This window comes from Sander vitreus, chromosome 14, assembly GCF_031162955.1.
Source record: "Sander vitreus isolate 19-12246 chromosome 14, sanVit1, whole genome shotgun sequence".
NCBI classification, from domain to species: domain Eukaryota; kingdom Metazoa; phylum Chordata; class Actinopteri; order Perciformes; family Percidae; genus Sander; species Sander vitreus.
The window spans coordinates 17,268,172-17,294,886 of NC_135868.1; the positions used below are offsets into that span (position 1 = coordinate 17,268,172).

At 39.9% G+C, this 26,715-nt stretch overlaps 1 protein-coding gene across 1 annotated transcript; it reads right to left on the reverse strand.

Annotated features, from left to right (window-relative positions):
* Positions 1 to 4,871, reverse strand: sla1a (Src like adaptor 1a). Its single transcript, XM_078267677.1, has 8 exons — positions 4,700 to 4,871; positions 4,191 to 4,278; positions 3,794 to 3,893; positions 3,509 to 3,595; positions 3,183 to 3,286; positions 1,780 to 1,911; positions 1,198 to 1,327; positions 1 to 660 (listed from the first exon to the last, which is right to left on the reverse strand). The coding sequence occupies exons 2-8, from the start codon at positions 4,252 to 4,254 to the stop codon at positions 459 to 461; spliced, it is 819 nt and encodes a 272-aa protein (XP_078123803.1). The 5' UTR covers positions 4,255 to 4,278; positions 4,700 to 4,871; the 3' UTR covers positions 1 to 458.
* Positions 4,872 to 26,715: the final 21,844 nt, after the last annotated feature.

Genomic DNA, 26,715 nt, shown 5'->3' on the forward strand with positions numbered 1-26,715 from the left:
TCAAGGTTGTGGTTGGTTTAAGTTGGTGGTAAAATATAACAGTTTTACAATATACATTTATTAAGAACACAGAAAAATAGTTTGAAAGCCACTAATACCCATTCACACATTAATATTACCCACCATTACCCCATAGCATTGAAGTCTCCTTTTTACTATCATAATGCCAGGCTGTGCAGAATACATATCTCAGTTCAATTGCACCATCTTCCAGTTTAACGGCAGAAAGTTCCGTCTTTTCAGCTGAGTTAAAGTGTAAGTGGACATGCAATTTGCGTTATTGTTAAAGTACTTCAAAGTGCTCACTTTAGAAACTATAACACACTTCGATGTTTGGGATGCTAAACACAAATGTTCGTTCACTGCCAACATTAGAAATGTGGTGGATTTGAAAGAAGGATGCCCTCTACTCCCTTCCACTTGAAAGTGTTCCAGTCTTTTGAACCCTGCTGCCATCTCTAGAAGTCATCCTCATAATCAATTGTTCCAAGGGCATTTTGAGAAATAGCATAAACAGATTTACTCTTGTTCTTCCTTGTGTCTCTTCTTGTCTGCGTAGGGTCTTGATTCCCAGAAAAGGACAGGTAGGCGGCGATGCTGTTCCTGACTCCATAGCTCAGCATGTTGTCACTGCAGCTGTCTGTGCTGACCAGCTGTCCCCTGTTAAGGGAGGAGATAAAAAAAAAAAAATGACAACAGAGCATTTTAATGTTTCAATTTTCTTCTTCACAAATTATGAAAATGATGTATAACGCTTCATGGATTTCAAGCCATTACTTTTTTTCAAATCCATCAACCACAGAGCTGCTGGAATATCTCTATTCAATAACAACTAGTTAATTCATTAGTTAGCCAATCGAAAGAAAACATCAATTTTGATCATTGCTTAATTGTTTCAGACATTTTTCAAGAGGAAATGCTGGTTCCAGTTTGAAGATTTGCTGCTTTTTTTTCTCTTATTTGATAGTAAATTCAATATCTTCATATTTTAAACTTTGAATAAGTCATGTTGCACTCTGGGAAATTATAACGGACAATTTTCCAACATTTAATACGTAAAATGATTGATTATTTAAGAAAGTAATCAGCAGGTTAATTAATTAAAAAATCAGATCAGATGACACCAAATGAGCTACCATCTGACAGAATCATAATGCACTGTCAGATTAGAGCTGGTAAATATTATCGCTATTGTACCTGTCTATTTTCTTCCAGTCAAAGTTGCGTCGCATGACAACAGGTGGAGCTCCAGGGGTTGCATCTGATGGCGGGGTCATGCCCGACAGACAGGGGGAGGTTAATGCACAACATAGGCCATCTGCAAAGTCTAAAAAAAAGGGAGGACAGGGGAAGTAAAATGCTATTCACAGGCTTACGAACAAACAAATGTTGCCTAATTTGCATTAACCACTTTCACACTTTTCTGCTCAGGCAAACAAACTAAACGTGTGAAGGCGGTGGTTTGGGTATATACTGGCCCAGAATAAGTTTACTATTAAAACAATTAACGCACCAGTAGTCATTATTAAGCATGCATATTGTATCTAATTTCCTGTTTTGCTCTAAAAGTGTTCTGTCAGAACAGGAAATGTAAGTTAACCACTGATAAGAAACGGTTCTATTTTAAGAACATGATAAATTATTTTCAGTGTGTGTGATTGCCTGTTTGTGTCTATGTGTATGACTCTACATGTGGTGTTGTTTGTTTCCTTTTTGTTTGTTTTTAGACCCTTGTGTCTCTGTTTAGTTCTGTATCTATGTGTTTGTGCATCCACCCACCCGAGTAGTGGTTGATCATATCTTCAAGGCACTGGAAAGTGAGGCGAGGGGAGATGTAGTACCAGCTGTTGTCCAGTCTGAAGATACGATAGTGCTTTACGATCATGTGCTTCACTGACAGCGAATACAGACCTGAGGATATGACACACACCGTACATTTAGCAATAAGCGCTCAAACATGACACCAAACTACTCTGTTCTAGAGAAGTGGCACATAATGGTAACAGGCCACTGTAATTTTGCCAAAACCCATGAACATTAACAATTGATCCACTCAGACTAAAAAAGTTGCAACAATGTAAAAGCAGAAGTAACGTGAATGTCAACACTGTACTTTAGTGCCCATCTCTTCCGTCATCACTCATCATGAGTAAAACTCAAACTATGACCACACAGAATTTTTCTGTGGAAAATCCACTAACAAGTAATTCCCTTTATACATGTCCCTGAAGAAATAGTTTTGGGAAATACACAGAGTTAAATAAGGAGATTGATACCACTATTATTTTTGTCTTTTAGAAATAAAGCTACAGCCAGGAGATAGTAAGCTTAGCTTAACATAAAGACTGGAAACAGGACAAATAGGTAGCCTTGTCTTTAAAAAAAATCAGCTTACCAGCACCTCTAATGCCCAGTAATTAATGCATTATTTGTTTGTTTAACCCGTACAAAAAGCTTTTTTTCAAAAATTTCAATTTGTGGTTTTACAAACGGTTGGGTGCCAAATAATTTTTCGGCTGTTTATATTTAAAGCTCGGAAAGTGAATAAACGTATCTCCCAAAATGTCTATTCTTTTAGCATTAGACTATTTTTGAGAATTGTGCCTTTACAAACGGAAAACATGGGGTTCGAGCTAATGGTAATAATAATAATAATACATTTTATTTAAAGCACCTATCATGACACCCAAGGTCACTTCACAAACAAACAGTCATCAAACATCGTTAAAATTATAGTCATCTTATCTCATAAAAATAAAAAATAAATAAATAAAAGTCAGTCAGTCAGTCCATAAGCCATCTTGAAGAGATATGTTTTAAGTCTGTTTTTGACATGCATCAAAGGTTAATTTTAATGTGATAATATCTCAACTGTTTTAAATTATGCCAAAAATATATATTTTAAATCTCTCCATTCCAAGACATAAATTCCTTGAATGTCTAGTATATTAAGAATCCATGTATTCAGGTGGAAACATCAATGAATTCCATTTTCCTGACTTATGATTTGGATCTGACTAGATTTTGTTTTTACTCCCCTGCTCTTGTCCTAACATCATGCTGATTGAATCTTGCCGCATGCTTACTTGCTGACAAGCATTTTAATTTCCAATGCAGAGACTTTCTACATTTTACAGAAAGCCAAAGTTAAATCAAACTACCAGAGCTGATTGCGGACTTACCTCTCTCGTTGGTGCTCTCCCGCACCAGGAAGGAGCCCACTCTGTTCCCAGGTAGACAGAGCAGCTCTTCGGCCTTCTGCCTCTCCACCCCCTCAAACAGCCAACTGACAGAACAAAGTATATGCTATGAACTAAGATCGCATTAAATACTTGTTATATTTTAAATCTTAGTAGTAAAAATCCCACTAATATTGAAGACATAATCTTGAAATCAACACATACAACATATGACTAATAACTTGTGTGTTGTGTTATCAATCTGAAGCAAGTTCAAAAAGACCAACTAGGCCGATACTAGAGGTTAGTGTCAGTATAGTTCTACTTACCCATGGTAGACAGTTGCCACATGGCTGCTGGGTATGTAGTTCTCTTTTTGTGTTTGGACAGAGCGTACTCTCCACCAGTAAGCCTCCCTGGCCACCATAAAGAAGCAAAGAGGAATCAACCACTGACCTTTTTGTGTAAACACTTCTCTAAACTGCAAACCTAAAGCATCAAGTTAAAAATTACTTTATTTCCTCATAGTTATTTGAGATCATCCGTCTACCAAATGTACATCTGGATCGAAAAATGTGTCGTTTTTAATCAAGAATGCAATAACATAATCATACTTGGAGATGAGTCTGAGCTTCTCCCCCATCCTGAAGATGGGCTCGCTGATTTCAGATGACGGGTAGTCGTTGAGCACCACCACCATGTCGTCCTCGGGACCTGCCAAGAACAATATTTACAGCTTTTATAAACTGCCAAATGCTGATACACAGACATCATGATTTGGAAAAGTCCTAAGATGTCTAAGACAAACGTCAGAAATAATTGCCAATTCATTTTGTTTTAGTTAGTTAGTTTTTGTTTTAAATTATTTTCGAGTGTAGCTTAAGATCCTGTCACCTCCGATAACATGTATGTGCAAAAAGTGCGTAGCTGCTGTTACTGACAGAAGTGGCGAAAGCTTTTTCCATACACTATGCAAAATTCTTTTATTGCAAAACAAATTCAAATTCTTACCTTTTAAAGAGCTGTCTGTGGTGACCTTGTCCCCTGCACTCGCACCTCGGATCATATTCCCCATCCTCCAGATGGACCAGATTCCAGCCTGAAGTCAGGGCACAGAGAAACATACACTGTAAATGTAACCAATTTTCCACTCATGAACCAATCTGTACCACTAAACTTCTCTCTGCTGCTGCACCACCAAATTTTAACTTCCTATAAGTTGACCAATTGAACTCTTAACTGACACACTGCAGATTGGGGAAGCTGAGGCTAGATGCTATCGGACTCAATTTTCCATTGCAGCACCTAGCTCTGTGTACTGACAACTAATTGTGATATTGAATTCATATATTGCAAAATCCTGTTCCCAAGTTGCAAAGCCTTCCTATGTGACAAAACTTTTAAGTTGCATCATACAGTGTTCAGTTGGCCTTTATGGCAGAAACAACAGTCCTGTTGATACAGAAACCATGAGCTGTACGTAGCAGAAGCAGTTGATGTGATAAAATGTAGACACCTACCTTTGGGGACTAGCTGGCCTGCTGTGATGGCATCAAGTGTGGTGAGAGAAATGATAGCCCAAACAGAGCATGGTGGCAGCAGCGTAGTCCAGTACTAGAGAAGTACCATGTTCCCAAGAGTTTTCAGCAATGACCTGTCAGAGTGTCGCGACAGCACTGCATCTGACAGCAAACTCACTTCCTGTAATGGAATGAGGAAGAGGGCCAGCATGTGTTGTTGAGACACATACAACAGATTATGAAAGAAGAGAGTAAACAGCAGCCCTTCTAAATGTAGTCATTATTGTAGGCTAATGATTTTAGTAACCTACTAAATTATATGTTAAAATGTTTGGTAATCTTGGTAATGTTTCAGTAGAGATCAACCTAATTCTATGACTGTTTTATTTCTGTCCTATAAGCTGTTATTTCCTGTACATTTCTGTTGTTATGGAATATGGGGTGCCGAATGTAAAAGTTCGGTTACAATTATTTAGCTGATACATTTTCAACATTTAGCACATTTTCCTCACATTTGAGACAGAATATATATATATATATATATATATACATATATATACATACACACACACATACACACATATACATATACAGTGGTGTGAAAAAGTGTTTGCCCCTTCCTCATTTCCTGTTCCTTTGCATGTTTGTCACACTTAAGTGTTTCGAACATCAAACCAATTTAAACAATAGTCAAGGACAACACAAGTAAACACAAAATGCAATTTGTAAATGAAGGTGTTTATTATTAAAGGAGAAAAAAAATCCAAACCATCATGGCCCTGTGTGAAAAAGTGATTGCCCCCTAAACCTAATAACTGGTTGGGCCACCCTTAGCAGCAACAACTGCAACCAAGCGTTTGCGATAACGTGCAATGAGGCTTTTACAGCGTCCCTGGAGGAATGTTGGCCCACTCATCTTTGCAGAATTGTCCTAATTCAGTTACATTAGAGGGTTTTTCGAGCATGAACGGCCTTTTTAAAGGTCATACCACAACATCTCAATAGGATTCAGGTCAGGACTTTGGCTAGGCCACTCCAAAGTCTTCATTTAGTTTTTCTTCAGCCATTCGGTGGTGGACTTGCTGGTGTGTTTAGGATCATTGTCCTGCTGCAGAACCCAAGTTCGTTTCAGCTTGAGTACACGAACAGATGGTCGGACATTCTCCTTCAGGATCTCTTGGTAGACAGCAGAATTCATAGTTCCTTTTATCACGGCAAGTCTTCCAGGTCCTGAAGCAGCAAAACAGCCCCAGACCATCACACTACCACCACCATATTTTACAGTTGGTATAATGTTCTTTTTATGAAATGCAGTGTTCCTTCTACGCCAGATATACTTGGACACACACCTTCCAAAGAGTTCCACTTTTGTCTCATCGGTCCACAGAATGTTGTCCCAAAAGTCTTGGGGATCATCAAGATGTGTTCTGGAGAAATTGAGACAAGCTTTGATGTTCTTTTGCTCAGCAGTAGTTTTCTCCTTGGAACTCTGCCATGCAGGCCATTTTTGCCCAGTCTTTTCCTGATGGTGGAGGCATGAACGCTGACCTTAACTGAGGCAAGCGAGGCCTGCAGTTCTTTGGACGTTGTTGTGGGGTCTTTTGTGACCTCTTGGATGAGTCGTCGCTGCGCTCTTGGGGTAATTTTTGGGCGGCCGGCCACTCCTGGGAAGGTTCACCACTGTTCCATGTCTTCGCCATTTGTGGATAATGGCTCTCACTGTGGTTCGCTGGATTCCCAAAGCTTTGGAAATGGCTTTATAACCCTTTCCAGACTGATAGATCTCAATTACTTTCTTTCTCAATTGTTCCTGAATTTCTTTGGGTCTCAGCATGATGTGTAGCTTTTAAGGATCTTCTGGTGGACCTTACTGTGTCAAGCAGCTCCTATTTAAGTGATGCCTTGATTGTGAACAGGTGTGGCAATAATCAGGCCTGGGTGTGGCTAGAGAAATTGAACTCAGGTGTGGACAACCACAGTTATAGTATGTTTTAACAAGGGGGGCAATCACTTTTTCACACAGGGCCATGATGGTTTGGATTTTTTTTCTCCTTTAATAATAAACACCTTCATTTACAAATTGCATTTTGTGTTTACTTGTGTTGTCCTTGACTTTTGTTTAAATTGGTTTGATGTTCGAAACACTTAAGTGTGACAAACATGCAAAGGAACAGGAACAGGAACACCACTGTATATATATATATCTAAATGTTAAATCTAAATGTTATATCTAAATCTAAATGTTAAATAGATATCTAAATGTTAAATCTAAATGTTATATCTAAATCTAAATGTTAAATTTATATCTAAATGTTAAATCTAAATATATCTAAATCTCAATCTTAAATATATATCTAAATATTATATCTAAATCTTAAATATATATCTAAATGTTAAATGTTATATCTAAATATGTCGCCAAGTGTAAAGCTAAATATTTAGAAAATATTCAAATCCCCAAGGAAACCACGCCCACTGCAGTGGCTTCAAATCGCGCTGCACCCAGTGATGCCCCAGCAAGGGGTATCTCTGCTGTAGCCAGTGGGTATTTGGAAAGATTGTGGAGCAGCTTAACTAATCAAAATAATAATTGAATTATGATTGATTTAAAACAATATATCAGCTAAAACAGCTCAACACATATGTTAAAACATATAGCGAAGTAATCAATGGTAGAAAAAAATAGCTAAAAGTGGCCTACTGACTTAGCTAACAGTTGAAATGATTAGCTAAAAGTAATGGATGACTTTTGAAACATTAACCACACTTCAAGTAAAAGGTCTAGTTAGTAGAATTTCTGATCAAACCAACCTAAATGTTTACAGTTCAATTGCATTAAAATGTAAGAATATTCACTTTAATATGATAAATAGTGTGAACACATTGGGAATTGATAGGGCGGGGTATATGAGTTTATATGACACGGCTGTGGGGGAACCTCAGACCAGAAGGGTTGGAAAGCACTGATCTACAGTATTTTTATATTATTGACCGACCGGTATATTACAGACATGCCTTAATAGTTGTGTTAATCACAATACCGTTGTTTGAATTACATATCTCCGTGTGTGACTAACGTCATCCTTCCCAAGCAATCTAACATTAGCCCAGCATGGATAAAGTCCAGCTATGCATCCAACATATTCATCTGAACACAACTAAAATGTCACAATCCAGCCACTTGTAAGAAGTTTGTAATACTGGTTACATAGCTAGTTATCGTGTTTTATTAACCTTAATTCTGTTTGCCAAGGCTATAGTTTATTGGCTTGCAAAGTAGCTATCCGTTGCTAACACTAACGTTAGCTAGCTAATTTATGTCAAAAAGCAGTAGCTAACTAATGTTACTGCCAAGATATGGTTTCATTGTAAGACAGTGTAAACACATGACAACACTTGACGAGTCTTGCAACACCTCTCTGGTCTCTAGTGAAGTCATATCTTGGCAGTAGTTAGCTAACGTTTCTGCTTTTTGAGATAAATTAGCGTTAGCAACGGATAGCTCCTTCGCAAGCTAATATAGCAACATAATTCAGGTTAATAAAACACGGTAATGTAACCAAAGTATTGAAAACTACTTACATGTGGCTATAGTGTGACAGGCCTACTGCTGTTCAGTCTCGCATTGCGAGACCTAGCTAACTTAGCTAGTTACAGTGCTGCGAGGCCTGTTCAGATGACATGTCGGCTGCAGTGTGTGAGCTTGATTGCTTGTGAAGGATGAGTCAAACTAACGTTAAACACACAAGGAGATATGAGTCAAACAAAACAACGGCATTATAGTACACACAAATATTAAGACACCCCATAATGGAAAGCATAGAAATACATAAAAAAAAATATATATATATATAGCTGAAATTGTTGGTCAGTTAGTCGATTGACAGAAAACTATTTGGATAATAATCGATTAATCATTTGAGTCATTTATCAAGCATTACCAACCATGTTCCAGCTTCTCTATTGTAAAGATAGGATGATTCTCTTTTTATTTATGTAATAGTAAATTGAATATATTTGGATTTTGGGCTGTTGATCGGACAGAACAAAATATCTGAATATGTCACCTTCAAAAAAATTCAACATATGAGTAAATACACTAATATTTGTTGTTCCTAGAATTGGATGAGAAGATTGACGCTGTTGATGATGTTTGTACAATAAATATGAAGCTACATCCAGCAAACGGTTAGCTTAGCTCAGCACAAAAGCTCTCGACAGGGAGCTCTAAAACTGCACCTATAAAACGTACTAATTAACACTATCATTTGTTTATCCCTTACAAAAACAAAGTGTAAAAACTATATTTCTTTGGTTTTATGAGGGGTTATGTGCAAGATTATTTCATGGCTGGGAATAGTTGTCAGGCAACTAGCCGAGACTTCAGGAAGTTACTGGTTCCTGGAAGATAGTGACTTCATACTGGAACCAATGGTGTGTTCCAGTTGAACTGGAAAGTCGGAAAAGCCGAGTTCCCAGTCTGAAATGTGAACTGGAACGCCCCCTGAAGTCATTTTTCCCACTCGGAAAGTCGGGAGAAAATCACCAACCCCGGCCTCACAATCCAACATGGCTGCTCCAAGCATCAACAGTAGTGAAAGCTGTATGAATATACTGTTTATTAGCACTTCTGTCTTATTTGTGTCTCATTAAATCAGTCGCACACACAGTACTATCCATCTTCTATCTGTGGACATGTTGCTACAACTGATATTGCTAACCATGGCTAACCTGGAGTCCCCCTACTCCCGTTTTTCAGACTTGTAACTGAAATGGGGTTAACTCAGGTGTGACATCAGTCCCAGTCCCAACCTTCGACTTCCGAGGAAAATGGAATGAAGCTTTACTAAGTTTAAGTTAGGTGAAGGCATGGGGACGGCATGACCCGACCAAATCTCCCTCTGACTGGCTAGTACTGGTAGCCTTCGTTGGTTGGGTTGGTTAGGTTTAGGCAAGAGGAGTGGGATTAGTTAGGGTTAGGGTTAAGAATGTCATAGTAAGCCAATCAGGCAGAGTAAGGACATGCCTTCGACATCTTGGCAGTAAATTGAAAGGTTGTATGTGTCGTTTTGGGAGTCTGGAAATCAACCTATAATGTTGTTTAGGTAGCTCTGCAAGTGATGGCAGAAATGTGAAAATAATGTCACCATGGTGAATCTCTCATGAATGTATCTATCTGCAGGAGGGAAACTGAAAATTATATGGTCTTATCTTTAGCTGTGATGTTTATCTGGTATCTGAAAGTATCCCAAAATGACACTGCTGAAGTTTCGAATCAGGGAACCCACAAACCAGTCAGTTTCAAATCTATGACATTTTGGGACAGGACACAGTCTGTATGATGCTGTGTCAGGAGGTTATGGTATGTGCATGATGTGTTATGATAGACAAACTGCTGCTGATTCCACAAAAATGTGTTTTATCCAGACGTCTTTTCCCTTTTACTCATGAATGACAAACCTTTCACTCCCTGTCTCACTCTACTTGCCTGTGATTCATGATCACACATTCATTTCTATTTAGCTATTTTTCTTTACAGCAAACACTCCCATTAATTTCTCATCTCAGCTCTACAAATGTGTTGTTTTGTTTATTTGAATTACAGTATTTTTGCACTAAGCTAAAAAAACTTTTATTTTAACCCCTGTATAAGGAGTATATCTGAAGCCTCAGATTACTGGTTACATAAGAAAGTTCCTCTGTGCCACACTTTATTATTCTCAAGACATCTTAGCTTATGTATGTTCCATATTAAAACCTGGATCAGTGTGCTCCAGACATTAGGCCTCTTTTTCCTGCCACCTTTCCTTTCTGCAGTAAAACAAAAAATTGAGACGGAGCAAGAGATCAGCCTCATTGTTAAAGTAAACTTATCTTGGGGATTTTAAAAGTAGATAAATAGAGGTATGAACTGTTTTCATATTGGCCAAAAACAATGAGCTGGCAGTTCCTTTTGTTGGCTTCCTGCTGTGTGGTGTGTGTGTGTGTGTGTGTGTGTGTGTGTGGTTGTGTGTGTGTGTGTGTGTGTGTGTGTGTGTGTGTGTGTGTGTGCGTAAGTGAGAGAGAGGAGTTCTGAGAGATAAACAGGAAGTACTGTACACAGGAATCATACATCTAATCAAGTCTACACTGAATTGCAACTAAACTGCATTTTAGGCTGTACCAGAGTTTTTCTGCTCATTGTAGAAAAAAAGCAGCTGCTGTAGCTTGGTGGGTGGTGGCTGGTGTCTGATGCCAGGGAGGAAGGAAGTCTTCATCGACTTCAGATGAAAATAAATACTCAATTTGTAGCATGTGTGGTGACGGTGTGAAGAGCTAGAATAGAATTTGCAACATTCCAGTGGCCAGTCTGATTCATTTTTAGAAAGTTTCAAAGTAAATTTTACTTGTAGTTGTTGATGGAAATGTTCCAGGCAAATGTATCTATCTTCTTTGCTTTTCTCAACAATTTTGTGCTACAACAAGCTTTTTGTCTTAATTTGGGAACTCTATTAAAGAGTTGGTTCAGCCGCATTACTGAACAAAGAAACAAATGAAAAACAAAACATATTGTCTCACTTAGCTCTAGTGGTTTGGTTAAATTCTTACCGAAACAATGTGTCACGTCTAGTCCCTGTGTCAAGTTTGTTCATGTTTTCTGTTTGGTTTTCCCATTTCCTGTTTTACTTTGAAGTCTGTCTTTCCTCCCTAGTCTTGTCTAGTTTTACTTCCTGTCTTTTGGTTTTCCCTCACTTGTGATTGTCTTGTGTGTTCCACCTGTTGTATCACCTGTCCCTTGTTAGTTCTCGTTACCTGGTGTATTTAGTCCCTGTGCTTTCTGTGTCTGTTGTTGGTGGGTTGTCATTTGTCAGCAGTCTTTGGTGTAGAGGTTTTTTTTTGGCTTTGTTTTTGTGCGCCTGGATTTTTACCCGTTTCTTCTGTGTTTCTGGATTAATCACCTGCCCTGCTTACAAGTTTGTAAGTCTCCGTGTTTTCATTAAATTATTATTATTTCAAACTGCTGCACTCTCCTCGCCTTCCTGCATTTGGGTCCAAGCCTGCACCCTGACAGTATCCACCAATCAAATATGGACCTAGGATGGAGTTTGTGCCTTTTTTTTTTTTTAACCCTCTGGCCTTAGTTGATGAGGGTCTTATAAATTTTTACCGCGATGTTCATGAGGAGGACCCCGCCTTTGCTAGGCACCTCGTGGAGGCTCACTGGCTGTCTACGGAGCAGGAATTTGGCCTTCCTGTCTCCAAACCTGGCAGTCTTCCAGAACTTCAGCAGCCAACCACCCTTCCTGTCTCCAAGCCTGTGAGTCTTTCCGATCCTCAGACGCGCAGCTTTCCAGAGTGCGAGCTGACGCGCAGCTTTCCAGAGTGCGAGCTGACGCGCAGCAGTCCTAAACTTCAGCTGATGAACAGTCCTCCAGAGCCCTCAGTGTTGTGCAGTATCCCAGAGACTTTGCCGGTGCCCGGCACCCCAGAGACTGTGCTGTCCCCTGGCACCCCAGAGACTCGTGTCCCCAGTGTTTTGCCCAGCTGCCCCTTCACCTGGCTCCAGCCCAGCTGCCCCTTCACCTGCTCGGCCTGCCTGGCTTCCAGAGGGGTATCGTCTTCGCCGCAGGCCTGTCTGTCACGAGGGACTCAGCCTTTGCCGTCCTGCTCGGTCTCCAGAGGGGATCCTCCTTTGCTGACCTGTTCCGCCACCAGAGGGGTTTCACCTTCGCCGCCGGCTGCCTGAGAATCCTCGTCGTCCTATTCGGCTGCCTGAGGGTTTCCACGTTCACTGCGGTTCGCAGTCCTGGACCCCGGGCTTTGCTGACTGCAGCCTTTCGGTCCCATAGCCCCACTGTTCTCAGTTCTCGAGTTCCCACTGTCCTCAGTTCCCGAGCCACGTGGTCTCTTGTTCTCTCTCTGCCCTTCCAGGGTTGGCTTTTGTTCGTACCTCCTCTGCCGCCCCCCCCGGGACATTTTGCCCTTTTCTGTGGACAGTCCTTGTTTTGTTAAGGTTCTTTTTGAGGGAGGGGTACTGTCACGTCCAGTCCTTGTCAAGTATGTTTGTTTAGTTGGTTCATGTTTTCTGTTTGGTTTTATTTTGAAGTCTGTCTTGCCTCCCTAGTCTTATAATTTGAGGTAGAGCTTATTCTTACTACTGTTGTGTAGTTTAATTTTAACGTGTGTGTAAAAAGTAACTAAAGCTGTTAAATGTAAAGTAAAAATGTTCTACTGAAAAATAGATGGATAGGGGGTGTGTGTGTGTGTGTGACAATTTTCAAATATACAGTTTAGGCATGAAAGGCTATTACTTCACTCGGGAACATTTCCCTCCGTTTTTTTTCTTTTCAGGTCATGGCTCATACCCCTGGCAGTGCCAGGGCCATGTGTCGTTGAATTAGTCACTAGCAGAAATGATACAGGTGAAACTTGCCCAGTGAAGCCTCCCACACTGACCTCCAGCTCAATGGACTCTTTATTACATGGGGATGAGAAACTCATTCCCAAATTAGTTAAGGTAATTGATCAAGACTCCTTCCTGTCTAAATTGACTCTTAACACTTTGTTTAAAATTGGATTAGGCAGGTGTTTATTTGGCAATTATATGAATAACATCTTATAGGCTACTGCAGTTAAACAGGAAGAAATTAAACCATCAGAGCATTAAGCTGCTGTACACCATTACAGGTAAAACCATGCACCAAACTTTTTTTTTTTTTATAGATCTGTCTGCTTGAGTGACTACAAAATATACTTGTACCAAATGTTTTTATTCATAAAATGCTCATAAAAGCAGTGTAGCAGGTGTTTGCAGATGTTACGCTAGCAGTAAAGCTGATATTTAGCTGTCAGACTTCCTCTCATGTGGATAATTGTGAAAGAGGTGTGCATGATTGATGTCCCAGTGCCCGTTGAGAAACGTGTTGGTCAATGATTTGTAAGCACTTTTTCTGGGCAACACGCTCTTGTAAAGCGATTCTCTCTGCCCATCAGCCACAGTTGCCAGTGACTGCTGTGTAGGCGACTGGATGTGTTTGAACATTTCAAGGAGAAGTGACTTCCATGCCCTCTGTCTAAAATTACTGACTGTAAGGAATTCCCCTCATTGTTTCTAGAAGTCTAAATCGAGATGTGTTCATATGCCTTTAAAGCTCTTTGGCAGGCAGTGGAAGCAAGAGCTGAGTATTGTTATTATGAATTTTTCCACAGTTCCTCTTTTCCTAAAAACAATACACATTCCACATGCTCGGTACGGTAGTTAATCCTTATGCGGTTGTGTTCTCACACTGTAATGAGCAGTATCTAAATACAGAAGCAAAGCCACTGGAGTCCAAACTGGATTGAAAGGAACGGGGCGTGTGTGGCTATATGTGTATGTATCTGGAGATTTTTTAGCCACAGACTTTAGCCCAAATTACTTGCATATAGAGCCCCAAATCCTCCACCAGTTAGCTTGTAATCATTAATGTAATGTGGTCACTGCATGTGGGTCATACAGGCATCTGGAGCATCTTATCCACCAAACCATCTGCACAAGTAATCAGTCCTCCCTGCTTCTCACATCCGTTAATGCATTCCTCCCAGCTTTCACAAATGACAATAATCCTGGGATGAATTTCGAAAGCGTTATTTGCTTATTTAGTGATTTTAAAATAACTATAATAAGATAGCATATTATCCCCAAGCACACTTCAGCAGGATAATTTTGGGTGACTTTAATGGTAACATAATTGGATGAAATTGCATTAAGAAATCTGAGCCTGTATTTGCAAACCTCCATCATTAAAGCAGAGTTTGTGAGGGGGGAGAGCACAGTGCTGCAAAGTTGTCCTCTGTTTAGTCTTTTCTGGCAGGAAAGCAAAAGTTCCTCAGTGAATCATCAACAACTTGTAGTCCTGAAAACCTTTCCAGACCTGAAACATTCATTCCAGTCTGAGACCTGACTTAATGGCTTCTTTTTTTTTTCAGCTATGTAGAGGAAAATATTACTCAAAAGAATTACATCACTGAAATTACTGTGAACCGCGACCATCTTTAAAAGAATCCATTCCTGGGCCATGTGATGGCACTTACTGTAGTTAAGTGAAGGTACTTTAGGGAACTGTGGCTGGACCCTCTTGGCAAAATAACTAACATGTGATGCCACTATTCCTTATCATGCATATACTGGTCTAAAATAAAACACTCATTTTTATTACTATGGTCAGCCTTTTTTCAGCAAAAGCTATTTAATGTATTTGCACTCTGTAATTAACTCACTTTATAGTAGTTTTCATTGTTTGTGGTGGAGTCTGCCATATCTACACTGGATTTAAATTGCTTTTACACAAATAAGGGTTTACAGGAAGCGATGCAGCATGTAATCCGGTCATCAATATTAGCCTGTTCACGCTCCCACAGCAATATCAGAGTTGTATTAATTTACTGCTAATGCAAACCCAACATTTCCTACAGCTGCTGCTTCACATTAAAAGCATTCAGCTGGCAAAATAAGATGTGGCTTTTATTGAGAATCAGTCACAGGAAACGCAATGTATTTGTCAGCATAGTTAGCACTAAAACTAATAACACTGATTTAAACGGCAGGCGTTTGTTTGGCTGCGCTGTAAACAGATACACCAGCTGCTCCTCTGTTGTATTTCTGACCCAACAGTTGCTCAGGGACTATTTGCTGTAGTATTAAACTGCATTTTCTGTTACCACAGTAACTATGGTTGTCAACAAATCAACAAGGACTGATTGCAACTATAATGTATAACAACTTTAAGGACAGACAGCAAACACAACCCTTGGTGTAAATGCAAGCGAAACATGCATTTACATGTGCATTTCCTAAAAGAGGCCTTAAATGGGTCCTCCAGTGATTTAGTAGTGTGCTTTCATAAACAGATTTTAAAGAGTGGTCAAGATCGATACAGTAGAGGCGGAGATAGCCTGACTTTCAGCCTTGAGGGCTCCAGCTCCACACATAGCAGCTCCTACATTTCCCATAATGCAACTGAATAGCATACAGTATTTTGTTAGACCCTCTGTGCCTGATGACTTTGTCAGTTATTTTTTTTCAGGAAAAATCTCCCTATAGAACCACAGGAGACATTATACAACTGTTTAAACTGGCTGAGTCATACGGCATGAGGGGTAAACTGACTTTCATGTGTAAAATCTGTGGAGAGCCCCTTTAATTCTCAAAGTCAGTAAGGTTACCTTAGGTTATTCCAGGACAGATTTGACATCATGCAGTCATTAGTGGAGGAGGTTCAGTCTTACACTAATTGTGCCATTAAACTAACAAGTCTCCCTGCAGTGAAATCCCCAAAGGTGTGCTCTGCATAGAGGGAAAGTGTTCCTAATGTCAGGGGATCATTCAAGCTCTGTTATCAGTGATTTCATGTGGGCCACCTGTGTATTCTGGCAGCCCCGCCCTCCGCCTCCACATGCACGCTTAACATGCACACACATCAAGGATAATGCCAGCCTTCACATCCAGAGCAGGGTAACTATCAGTTACCCTGCCAGCCAGCCCTGCCAAGCCCATAATGAGAGTCTGCATCAGTGGACGCAGTCGCTCTCTTCAGCGTTCCAGATGGGAGTTTACCGCTTATCTCTGCGTCATCACCTATTACCCAGTCATTATATGCCAGCAAGCTATTTTCATGAAGCATGTTTTCACTGTGCACCTGTGAAATATATCCACCCCACCAACAAACATAAACAGCTGTTTTAAGACGTGTAAATCCCAAAGAAGCCCCAGAGCCAGATCTGATAAAGACTTTAATGCTGTTGTCAGCTTTGGTGTAAGCATGTTTTTGCTCACTGAAAACTTGTAATGAGTGACATGTCGCTGTGTGGAATGTAATAATGCACAGTCCTAAGCAGATAATGTCATGTAAATGTCATGTTAGCTGATTTCACGTTTACCTAAATCACAAGTTTTTACATCCAACAATATTTTACTCATTCAGCTCAGTAAAAGTAAAGATTTGACACACACACTGAACTATTTCACTAGCTGGGCCCTGACTAGCTGATGATGTACCTTTTCAGGAAACACTCTAAACTTATTTTTCCACTGGCCACTGTTCGAAATCATTCAGCTCCTGCTGGCATTTCAGGCAGATCATTTGCTTTATTACTCTTCTGAGAAACAATCCACAATGGAACTGTGAAAAAGAATTGCCAACAGTTCTTAAATTTACAGTCCATTTACTGTGTAACCATGGTTGTCTAAGCTTGCTGGCTTAGTTGAATATATAGATCCTGTCATGGATGCAGGATGTATTGGAAAGCTCAACGTCACACACATTGGTGTGTTTGATGTGAGACAGAACAGATTAAAATGCAGACTGTGATCCCGGGCGTACAGCTGGCAGGACTGAAAGGTCCTTTATGAGGGAAATAAATGTCTTTTTTAGAGTTAAAGCATATTTCATTTTTTTTCTTTAGAGTGAGACTATGTAACTTTTGAAAGAATGAATAACCCAATCGTCCTCTTACAAATAAAAAGTTGAATTCATAAGCAATAAAACCCACCCCTGTTCAATTCGACACTCAAGGGTTTTCCTGCTACAGCCTTACTTGGTCTGGTATGACCAGTAGCTTAATGTCAGATAATGTTAGCAAACTTTAGATAGATAGATTAGTACTTTCTGCTATCTTGTAATTGTCTCTTGTGGTCACAGTGGCCGCTGTTTAGCCAAAGCTACATAGGATAGCTTTAACTATTAAGGGCTGGTTTATAGTAGTACGTATAGACTCTACGCAGAGCCTACGCCGTAGCCTACCTAAGTGGCCTACGCCCGTGTGAGGATTTATACTTGTGCGCTGGTGTGTCATGCGTCGTTCTAGCATATCTCTTTAAGAGAATAGCAGAGCCGGTATGTGTGTATGCGTGGCAAGTGTGTGGTAGAGCGAGTGAGAGAGTGACAGGGATTAGCTTCGGAGAGAGTACCGACTCCGGTGGCAGAAAAGTTAACCCTCTCCTTGATTTCATGTTGTTAACGGAGAAGGAGAACCCGGAAATGAGTAGGGGGAAATGTGACGCTACCAAGCCCAGCCAAGCGAACCAATTGTTGGTCCACAGTTGTTGCGGTCTGCATCGCCACGACGTCTAGTTACATTTCTGGGGAGGTGCACTTCAGGCTACTGGGTAGGGAGCGGCGCAGGGTCCATCCATGCATACCTACGTACGTACGTACCTATGCCATAGATTCAACACAGAACCATAGATCAAGCTTAGCCTTTGAGTTGACCTCAAAGACAAATAGTTGGTGTCTGGATAGCTCAGTTATACTTCAGCATACCTACTTTTTCCTTATGCAATAGTAATAACAAAAACTGATCTGACCAAAATGTGAAATATTTTGTATGGAGGCTCATAATGCAACTTTAATGTGCAGGAAGAAACAGCCATATTTTTTAAGTTCAAGCAAGTGGACCAATGGAAGTTCACTGATGTTATTCTCTGCATGACCTTTGACTTTCTCTGCTGACGCTAACACTTTAGAAAACTTTAGATGACCGAAAAACTGGACAGTGTTGTACATTTCATCTAGTCACCTAAACACTAAAGCATGATAGGTTTTTACAATTGATTTAACAAATGATAAAGATAACAGTATTCCTTTTCTGTACTCATGCGAGGGAGCAAATGCTTCACAATGTTCATTCCAGTAATGTAACCATCGCTGAATAAGTGTAATGTGATTCCTGTCATTTACCTCGTTCCTGACATTCCTGCCTGATGTTTTTAACTTTGGAATTCACCTTGTCATCTGTGTCCAAGGTATCGAGCCCGAACTGACCAGCCCTCACTCAACTTCCTTCTTCAGAGTCCAGGATAAGGTGAGTACATGGTTATTTCTGCCGTTGTATTTTAACTTTACCCCCATCCTTTTCACTCAAGTAGTTAATCACAGTAATTCTTCAAAAACTAATTAAATCTTTTTTTTATTTGTTAGAATAAAATAGGACAAACAAATATAAACTTTAATTTTCAGTAGCAGACTTTGTCCATGACTGGAAAAATGTGTATGGATAAAACAGGAAACACTTGAGGCCATACATCAATTGCAGATGTTACTGAAGAGATTTTCACCATGTGCAGGTTGTTTTTCCTCCCAGTGCGTAATTGGCCCTCGTTCACTCTTAATACTAACTTCACAAAGCACGAAAGGTCAAAGGAAAAAGACTGGATCTACCTGGAATGATTGCTGACAGCTTTTCAGTCTTCTATATATTCTATGAAGATGGAGCAAGGCATAGAAGGAAGCCCTGTCATATCGTCCCACTTTCAACTGGTCCCCGCAGGTTTGGAGTTGTGATTGCATAAACCAGGCCGACGTTTAAAGTATGGTTTTCGCTGGAACGGTTCTCCAGGGATGTGCTTAGCTCTAAATCTCATTTATGGCTTCACTTCACTTTGAGAAAATCTATTCAGCCACGATGGCTCCAAGATTCTCCTTAACCTCTTGAATGTCATTGGAGCAGATAAGGCAGCCAGGACTCTCACACTGATTATAATGTGTTTTCCTCTTCTTCTTTTCCTTGTGCCACTAATGTGATTTTTCCAGCCTTTCAAAATGTGTCATTTCCAACCATCGACTTGACCGTATCAGAATGAAGGTAAATACCTGCAGAACTGCCAATGACTGATTCCATGAATGCAGAGGGGATTAGATGCTGATGTAAGATCTGGCATTAAAGCCTGAGAATGCCTCAAAGTCATTTAGCCATGTCAGTTATTTGGATATGCACAACAGGATCCAGAGGCATTGTTATAAACAGCTGCTGAAAAGTCTCAGTGTTGCCTGATCTCTGGGCTGTGTACCCATCTGTATGTCAGATAGCACCTTGTGCTGATTCTTGACTACAAATGGAAGCTTTTTAAAATCACACATCCTGAGGCTTTAGAGATAGTGGGTTAGCCAGGGTAAACACTCTAAGACAATGCATTCCTACAGTGGGATGGGCTCATGCCATCAAGAAAAGGACCTTAACAAATCAGCCATTTATAACCAAAACATGTTTGCGTATATGAAAAAGTCAATGTCTACACTAAGTTGAAAGAATTCAAGCCAGTGTTTGGTTTGAACTACAGCCATAGCCATACTGAGCTGAAATGTATATGCCTCACTGGGCTGCTTATTGTTGACCCATGCACAAATGCTCTAAAAGACAGATTTTGTTAAAAGTCATAATCTTGAGAGCAGTTGGGATCTTGCAGCATTCTAAGTCGCTCGCTTTGTCTACATGTCATCTCTCGCCTGCCAAAAGCTAAACAAATGATAAAAGCAGTACGTGATGCAGGCACACTGTGTTAGAGGCTAACAAGATATTTGTAGGCTGGCACAGTACCAAAATGTGCAATACATTTGCATGAGGCATGTCTGAGCCTGGCCTTAAATCACAGAACAAGGCTGACGTGAGATGAGGAATTTCAACTCATGTTACCTGGACACCAAAACTATATTTACACAGATGTTTAATTTTTGATAAACTCAGTGAAACACTGAAATAATCCTTTAAACTCCATCCTGTTGGCAAACCATGTATCTACTTTGTATAAGTCCTTTGTCACTTGCTGTTAGTGTCTGAATTCTTTACTTTCTTTTTTAGGTATTCCCTGATCACTTTAAAGAAAGAATTAACAAACTTAACAATTTAAAAACATGAAAAATAAATTTGGAACTGAAATGTTTGTGTAGTTTACTGTAGTTATAATGTGTGGACTAATGTGCCTTAAAATGTGAACCAAAAGCTGACGCAATCCAAAGACAAAATTACAACAAAATACGTTCTTCAAATATGGCTTGGACTAAAGATTGCGTCCTTAAACTTCTTATTTCCATTTAGTCAGGCAGGTACTATCCTGATTGATCTGTTATTGTCTAGTTGTGTAGCTGCAGACAGTTAAGGAGGAGATGTTAAAGCTGGTCTTTGAAAGGCAAAGGAAATGTCAGACAAAAATTTTATAAACGTATAAATCTAGCCCCGCCTGGTCAGCCAGTGGAAATCAGCTGCACGGAGAAAATAATGATAGCTATTAAAGGCCTTTGATGTAAATCATTTTAATCATAAGAAAACTATTGTTCACCTTTTAGCCACTGGTGTGTGTCCTTGTGTGTGGAAATGTCTGCATGCATTTGCATAACACACCTCTTCTCATACAAAGCCTATTATACAGGGCCGAAAGCATTGGACCAAAAACTGAAATTAAAGTTGTTTTTGGCAGGATCGTAACTTACTAAATGTCTGCAGAATGTGTTAGATTTTCCACTTAACAACAAACACAGGCATAAATGGAAACTTGATTTTTATACAAACATTTCTTCTCAAGACCTGTTACTTAAGGTGGATAATCATTTTCAAAGTTGTGCAATCTGCCAAAGGATTAATACATCAATTATTTTTTTTTTTTTTTAAGATTATTCTTTGGGCATTTTTAGGCCTTTATTGACAGGACAGCTGAAGACATAAAAGGGGAGAGAGAGGGGGGAATGACATGCAGCAAAGGGCTGCAGCTCGGAGTCAAACCCAGGCCCGCTGCGTCGAGGAGTAAACCTCTATATATGGGCGCCCGCTCTACCAACTGAGCTATCCGGGCGCCCAATACATCAATTATTAATATATATTTTTACCCAACCTTACTCATATAAAACATGCTCACTTTTCAAGACAATCTCAAGGGACTTCATTTTACACTGTGTACACTGTGTGTAGTGTTGAAATTGTTCTCAATCAATCTGTTGGTTGTGTGCTGCTAGAATGTTTTGATGTTTTGTGCCTTGTTTATTGTGTTGTTGTTGTTGTTGTTTTTTTTGTACCTCCAAATGCAAATAAAATTTCCCCTTGAGACACAATAAAGAACTCTGAACTCTGATGTAATAGATCAGATGTTTAAACAGCTGACTGAGAGGCATTATTTTGGGCTTAGCTTTGTTTGAAATGTACTTGTGTACTGTTGGCTTTACCAGGCCAACAGTGTTGACTATTTATATACCAGTTATATACATATATACCTAGCAATAATACAGTATTACATGTTAAACAGTGTTTCTGCATGAGCTGCATGAGCAATCGCTCGCTATTAAACCTCTTCGAGTTCATGTAGGATTCTCATAACTGTGGAGCCCAGCAGATGTTTTCCTCAGTCCATGAGTCTCAGACCACAGCTATATAAAGGCAGTATAATTACTGGACTGGTCTGAGCACAGCCTGCCATGCCCTTTCTCTGACACACACACACACACATACATCCACACAAACAAGCCAGTCATATAGTTTAAGCACGAAGGCCTACATATGGCTCACAAAGTTCAATCAAGTTTAAAGGTGTAATTTGAGATTTTGGGAAACATGCAAATGCGCTTTCTTGCTGAGAGATAGATGAGTGGATTGCAAAGCTCATGTCTGTACTATGAATATATAGCTTAACATACATAATTGACACGGTGGGAAACTGCTAGCCTGTCTCTGTTCGAGGTAAAAAAAAAAAAGGCTCTGCACTTCTAAAGCTCATTTGTTTAATCTGTACAAAAATTGAAGTATAAAAACATACACGGTGTGGTTTTACAGGGACTATTTTTTGCAGGGCTCAGTCACTTCCTGTAGAACCCACCGTGAAACCCAATGTGACATTTTTACATTTTGGTTTAGGCATGGTATGAACAAGATTTATATATAAGATATTTAAATATAAGTGTTAATTGAGGTGCCGTCAGGCAGATGTTGTTACCGTCAACAAGGCCAGGCTAGCTGTTTCCAGTTTATAAATTTACTAAACTAACCCTCTGCTGATGTGAGCTTTATATTTACTGTACAGGCAGAAGAGTGATCTATCTCCTTATCTAATTGTCAGAAAGAAAACAAATAAGCTTATTTCCCAAATTGGCAAACTATTACTTTAAAATGTCTTCATCACTGTTATTGGATATTTTACTGGTTTCTTTTTCCAATTATTCTTGCTAATTTAGGAGATGTTCTAATTATTTCAGTGCCCTGTCCTTAAATTAACTTTCAAACTGCCCTTTAACTGTAAATACAGTCAGTATGTTTTTGTAGCAAGACTGATTGTTCTGATCTTGACAGTTTTAAACTGCAAAAAACACACTACCGAAGTTTACAGTCTATTATGAGTCCACTAGCTGCAGAGAAAAAAGAAAATGTGAACTTTTTTCCCACACTAGTGATGTGCTGAACTTTTTTATGTATCACCTCAGCAGTTTTTGGTCGCCTCAAGGTGTTGTAAATTCATTCTCCCATTCTAAGGAGGATTACCGACTCCACTTGACTTTGAAGCTCGAAGATTTCCAAAACACGGTTTGACTTCAAGGCTTCTCTGTAAGTTGAGGGCATTTTAATGAGGGGATTTTGACTCGAGCCATAGATGGTCGACTCCCGTAATCAGGCCCTCTATCTCACTTTTATACTTTATGCTTTACTGGCTCTTTCATTCTCATGGGACAGATATTACCCAGTGCTCAGGGGGTGCTGTGTTTTACTCTACCTCACATACAGGAATGTGATGCACCCAAAGAGTCTAAGGGTGCACATGCTAATATTGGGTGACACTGATTAGTGCTGTTGACCTCAGGTTCAATGTCGTTTGTGTGTGCAGATTGCCTGTTTCCACCCAGACTTTCAGTCTAAAGCAAATCAAGAAACTTTTAATTCACCATTAATATGAATGAGTGAGTGATGGGAACATGTCCAAGTGTTTCCAGCTCTACATCCAATGCATGCTGGGATATCCTCAAGGCCTGAAGAGGATGAAAGGAATAGTTCGACATTTTGAAAAATACGCTTATTCAATTTCTTGTCGAGAGTTAGATATAAAGATCAATACTACTCTCATGTCTGTACACTAAATATGAAACTACAACCAGCAGTCTGTTAGCTTAGCTTAGCATACAGACTGGAAACAGGAAAACCGCTAACCTGGCACTGATTGATGAAAAAATAAAATTCTTAAAATTAAAAAACCTGCCTGCCAGCACCTCTAAATTTCACAAATTAACACATTAACCAACATGTTAAAATAACAATATGCTGGAACTCTTTCTTGGCTGGGAGCAGTGCCTTCCTTTTAAGCCCCTGACACACCAACCCGACGGCCGACCGTTGGCAGAAAAGGCAGTCGGACTGATCAGTCAGCTCCCAGAGGTCCAAAAAGTGCCTCAGAACACACCGAAGCGACGCCGACTTGAGAGTATGTTCTGTGCGTGCACGAGACGTAATACAACTCCATAACAGCAGGCGGCGCTAATCTGTATTGTCGCCCAAAAAATGAAAAGCGGCAGCTGATTGGACGAGCGCGTCACGTGGGTCTGGCTAGTCCGGATTTTACAAACGGGCATAATGGCGGCTTCATTCGGAATACAATCTCATATTTTACGAAGATAGTTCACCGAAAAGTGTTTCTGAAAACATTTTAAGCGAGAAATAGGCCATGCAGTTGCTGAATCTGTCTTCATTTCAGATCAACAAAGGTCAGTCTAAAAGATTTTCGTCAGATTTTGAGAGGCTTAGTCACACTCATTCTGCTCGTCATTTCCGGGTTAGTACTCCACCAATCAGATTGGTCATTGAGTCCGACTGCCCGCCCTCCGACCCAGCAAGTCAGGTCGGCCAAAATGAAGGCCGACAGCCCCTCCGACGGACGACGGCATAGAACACACCGAACAGACTTGAGTCACCGACCTCGCCAGACTGTCCGACGGCCGATTATCGGGTTGTTGTGTCAGGGCAACATTAGTTAACTTTTAGCTGCAGCTATAGTTCCAATGAGACAACCTGTAGGGGGACAGACGTGGGAAAAATTACATAGTGTTGCTTTAAGCTCTTGTTGCTTGGCAATCTCACAGTGACTACAGTAAAAAGTTTGCATACGGATTAACAAACAAAATATACTGCATTAATAACAGTAGTTAGCTTTAGGGGTGCTTGTAGGTGGATTTTGTTACCCTTTTAACTGAGCCAGGCTAGCTGTTTCCCCCTGTTTCAATTCTTTATGCTGATCTATGCTAATCGACTGCTAGGCTTAGCGTCACATTTTGTGGACAGACTTCAGAGTGGTATCAATTTTCTCATTTATTTACTGTTGGTAATGAAGCGAAAGAACGTATTTCCAAAAAATGTCAAACTATTACTTTAAGACAATAGGCTAAATGAGCTCTTTGTTCCTGCTCTTACTCCCTGTTAAGCCTTTCCCTTAAACAACCTTCACCTTTAAACTTCGACTTAATCATTAAACACTCTGAATTCAAGTCAGCTGATAAACTGAGCCCTATATCCACTTCATGTGAGAACAAAGCAGTAGTCGCCTCAGACCTGGCTTTCATTATGAGATATTTTTGCCAAATACACCACAACAGACACAAAATAACAGACAAGTTGGCATGCAGCGCCACTTTGACTGACGTCACCTAATGATGCATACTGTAGGTCCATGTGAAGCCCCGCAGTTAACACTAACTACCGCTATCGTATCAGACCAGAAAATGGAGGACAGATGCTGACATGAGCGTGAATGATACCACCTGTAGTTTTAAACGTTTCTCTCCTGTCTCTGTATTGTTTCTGTTGACGATGGCAAGGCCTTTGGTGTGTGAGAGAGCCAGTTTGTGACAGACATGTAGAGAGAGGTTAGAGGATTAAAGAGGACAGAGACAGACTGATGAAGTGAGTAATGCACAGCTAAATGTTAGCCACTCATAAAAAACTTATTTTACCAATTGTAGCTTTATTTTTCATGTTTATGGAAAAAAGAGAATCAAGTAGGATTAATGAAAACAGCACGGAATAGGATAACATTTGAAAAAGATGATAAAGTCTTAACTGAACAAGGGGTTTATATAATATTTATACTGTACATTTAGTCCCAGAGGGTTCCTAGTTTGCATACATAGGAAATCATCAAAAATTACAATGAGAACACTTACTTTCAGATTTCAAGAATTAAAAAAAAACAATATCACTGAGGAAACCAGAATCAAAAATAGAGAAACAATACTAAACCTTAAATGGTACAGAATAGGTTACATGGGATACAAATGAATGTAAATAAAAAAACAACAATGAACTGAGATGGATGGAAATGGAGTGAAGTAGAAGAAAGAAAGAGCAATAGAAAGTGACAGAGATGGAAAAGTAAAGATGGAGAGAAATTGAGAGTGAGAGAGAGACAGAGAGAGTGGGTACATTGTGCTGTGGAGTCGGATCAGGTCGTCCCGTTCAGAGCAGAGAGAGAAGTGCTGCTCAGATCAGCTCAGAGGCTGACAGCTCTCTGACAGGGATTAGAGGACTGTAAATAATAGGGGTTCAGATCTGGGGCACCTTGCTCCTTGACAAAGTGCACATTTCTCATCTATCACGCTTCCCCTCTCTTGAGAAGACCAGCATAACTGAAATAAATGGTTTCTAAGCAGTGTAAAGTGGAATTCTTTTGGCAATCATCTGCATCATCTCAAAGAGAAACCTTAACATTTCTAGGAAAATGAAAAGAGAGCAAAAAAGCAGACTTTGACATAGATGACGTCATTAATTTGAACTGAACATCTGTGGGCCAGACACAGACCCAGCCTTAAAATAGGTATTGTAGGCAGGCGGTACGCAACCTGCAGGGTATGTTTATTTGTTTCTTTTAAAAGCAAATATTTGCTTTCAACAATTTGTGTGTAGTTCAGATAATTCAGCTAGATAATTCAGCCACAGCTGAGTGGCCTGTGGTAGAGGAAGCGTGGCCTTAAAGTGTGCACAAATGAGGTGAGATAAGATGAGATTGCTGTTACATGAAACGTCAGACAATATGTATAATCAATATGAAGATTGCAATTCAGTGCAATAACTACAATACAGTTAACAAAGTTGAAGAAGTATTGCCTCAGATTATTCAGTTATATAACACCATTAGTCCACACAAACAAGCCCGCTGTGACAATGTGAGCTAAATGATGGTGTATAAGATGTGCAGATGTGCATCTAGTGTAGGCTACATACACAATATGATTCCCATATGTCGCTCGCTGTAATTGGAGGAA

Bases quoted from the DNA above. Each gene is read 5' to 3' on its own strand.
- sla1a (XM_078267677.1), bottom strand. From the start codon at position 4,254: ATGGGGAATATGATCCGAGGTGCGAGTGCAGGGGACAAGGTCACCACA. The intron at 3,596-3,793 runs GTATGATTATGT...TATGGTGGCCAG, and splicing joins AAGCTCAGACTCATCTCCAA to GGAGGCTTACTGGTGGAGAG. The intron at 661-1,197 runs GTACAATAGCGA...CTCCCTTAACAG, and splicing joins GACTGGAAGAAAATAGACAG to GGGACAGCTGGTCAGCACAG.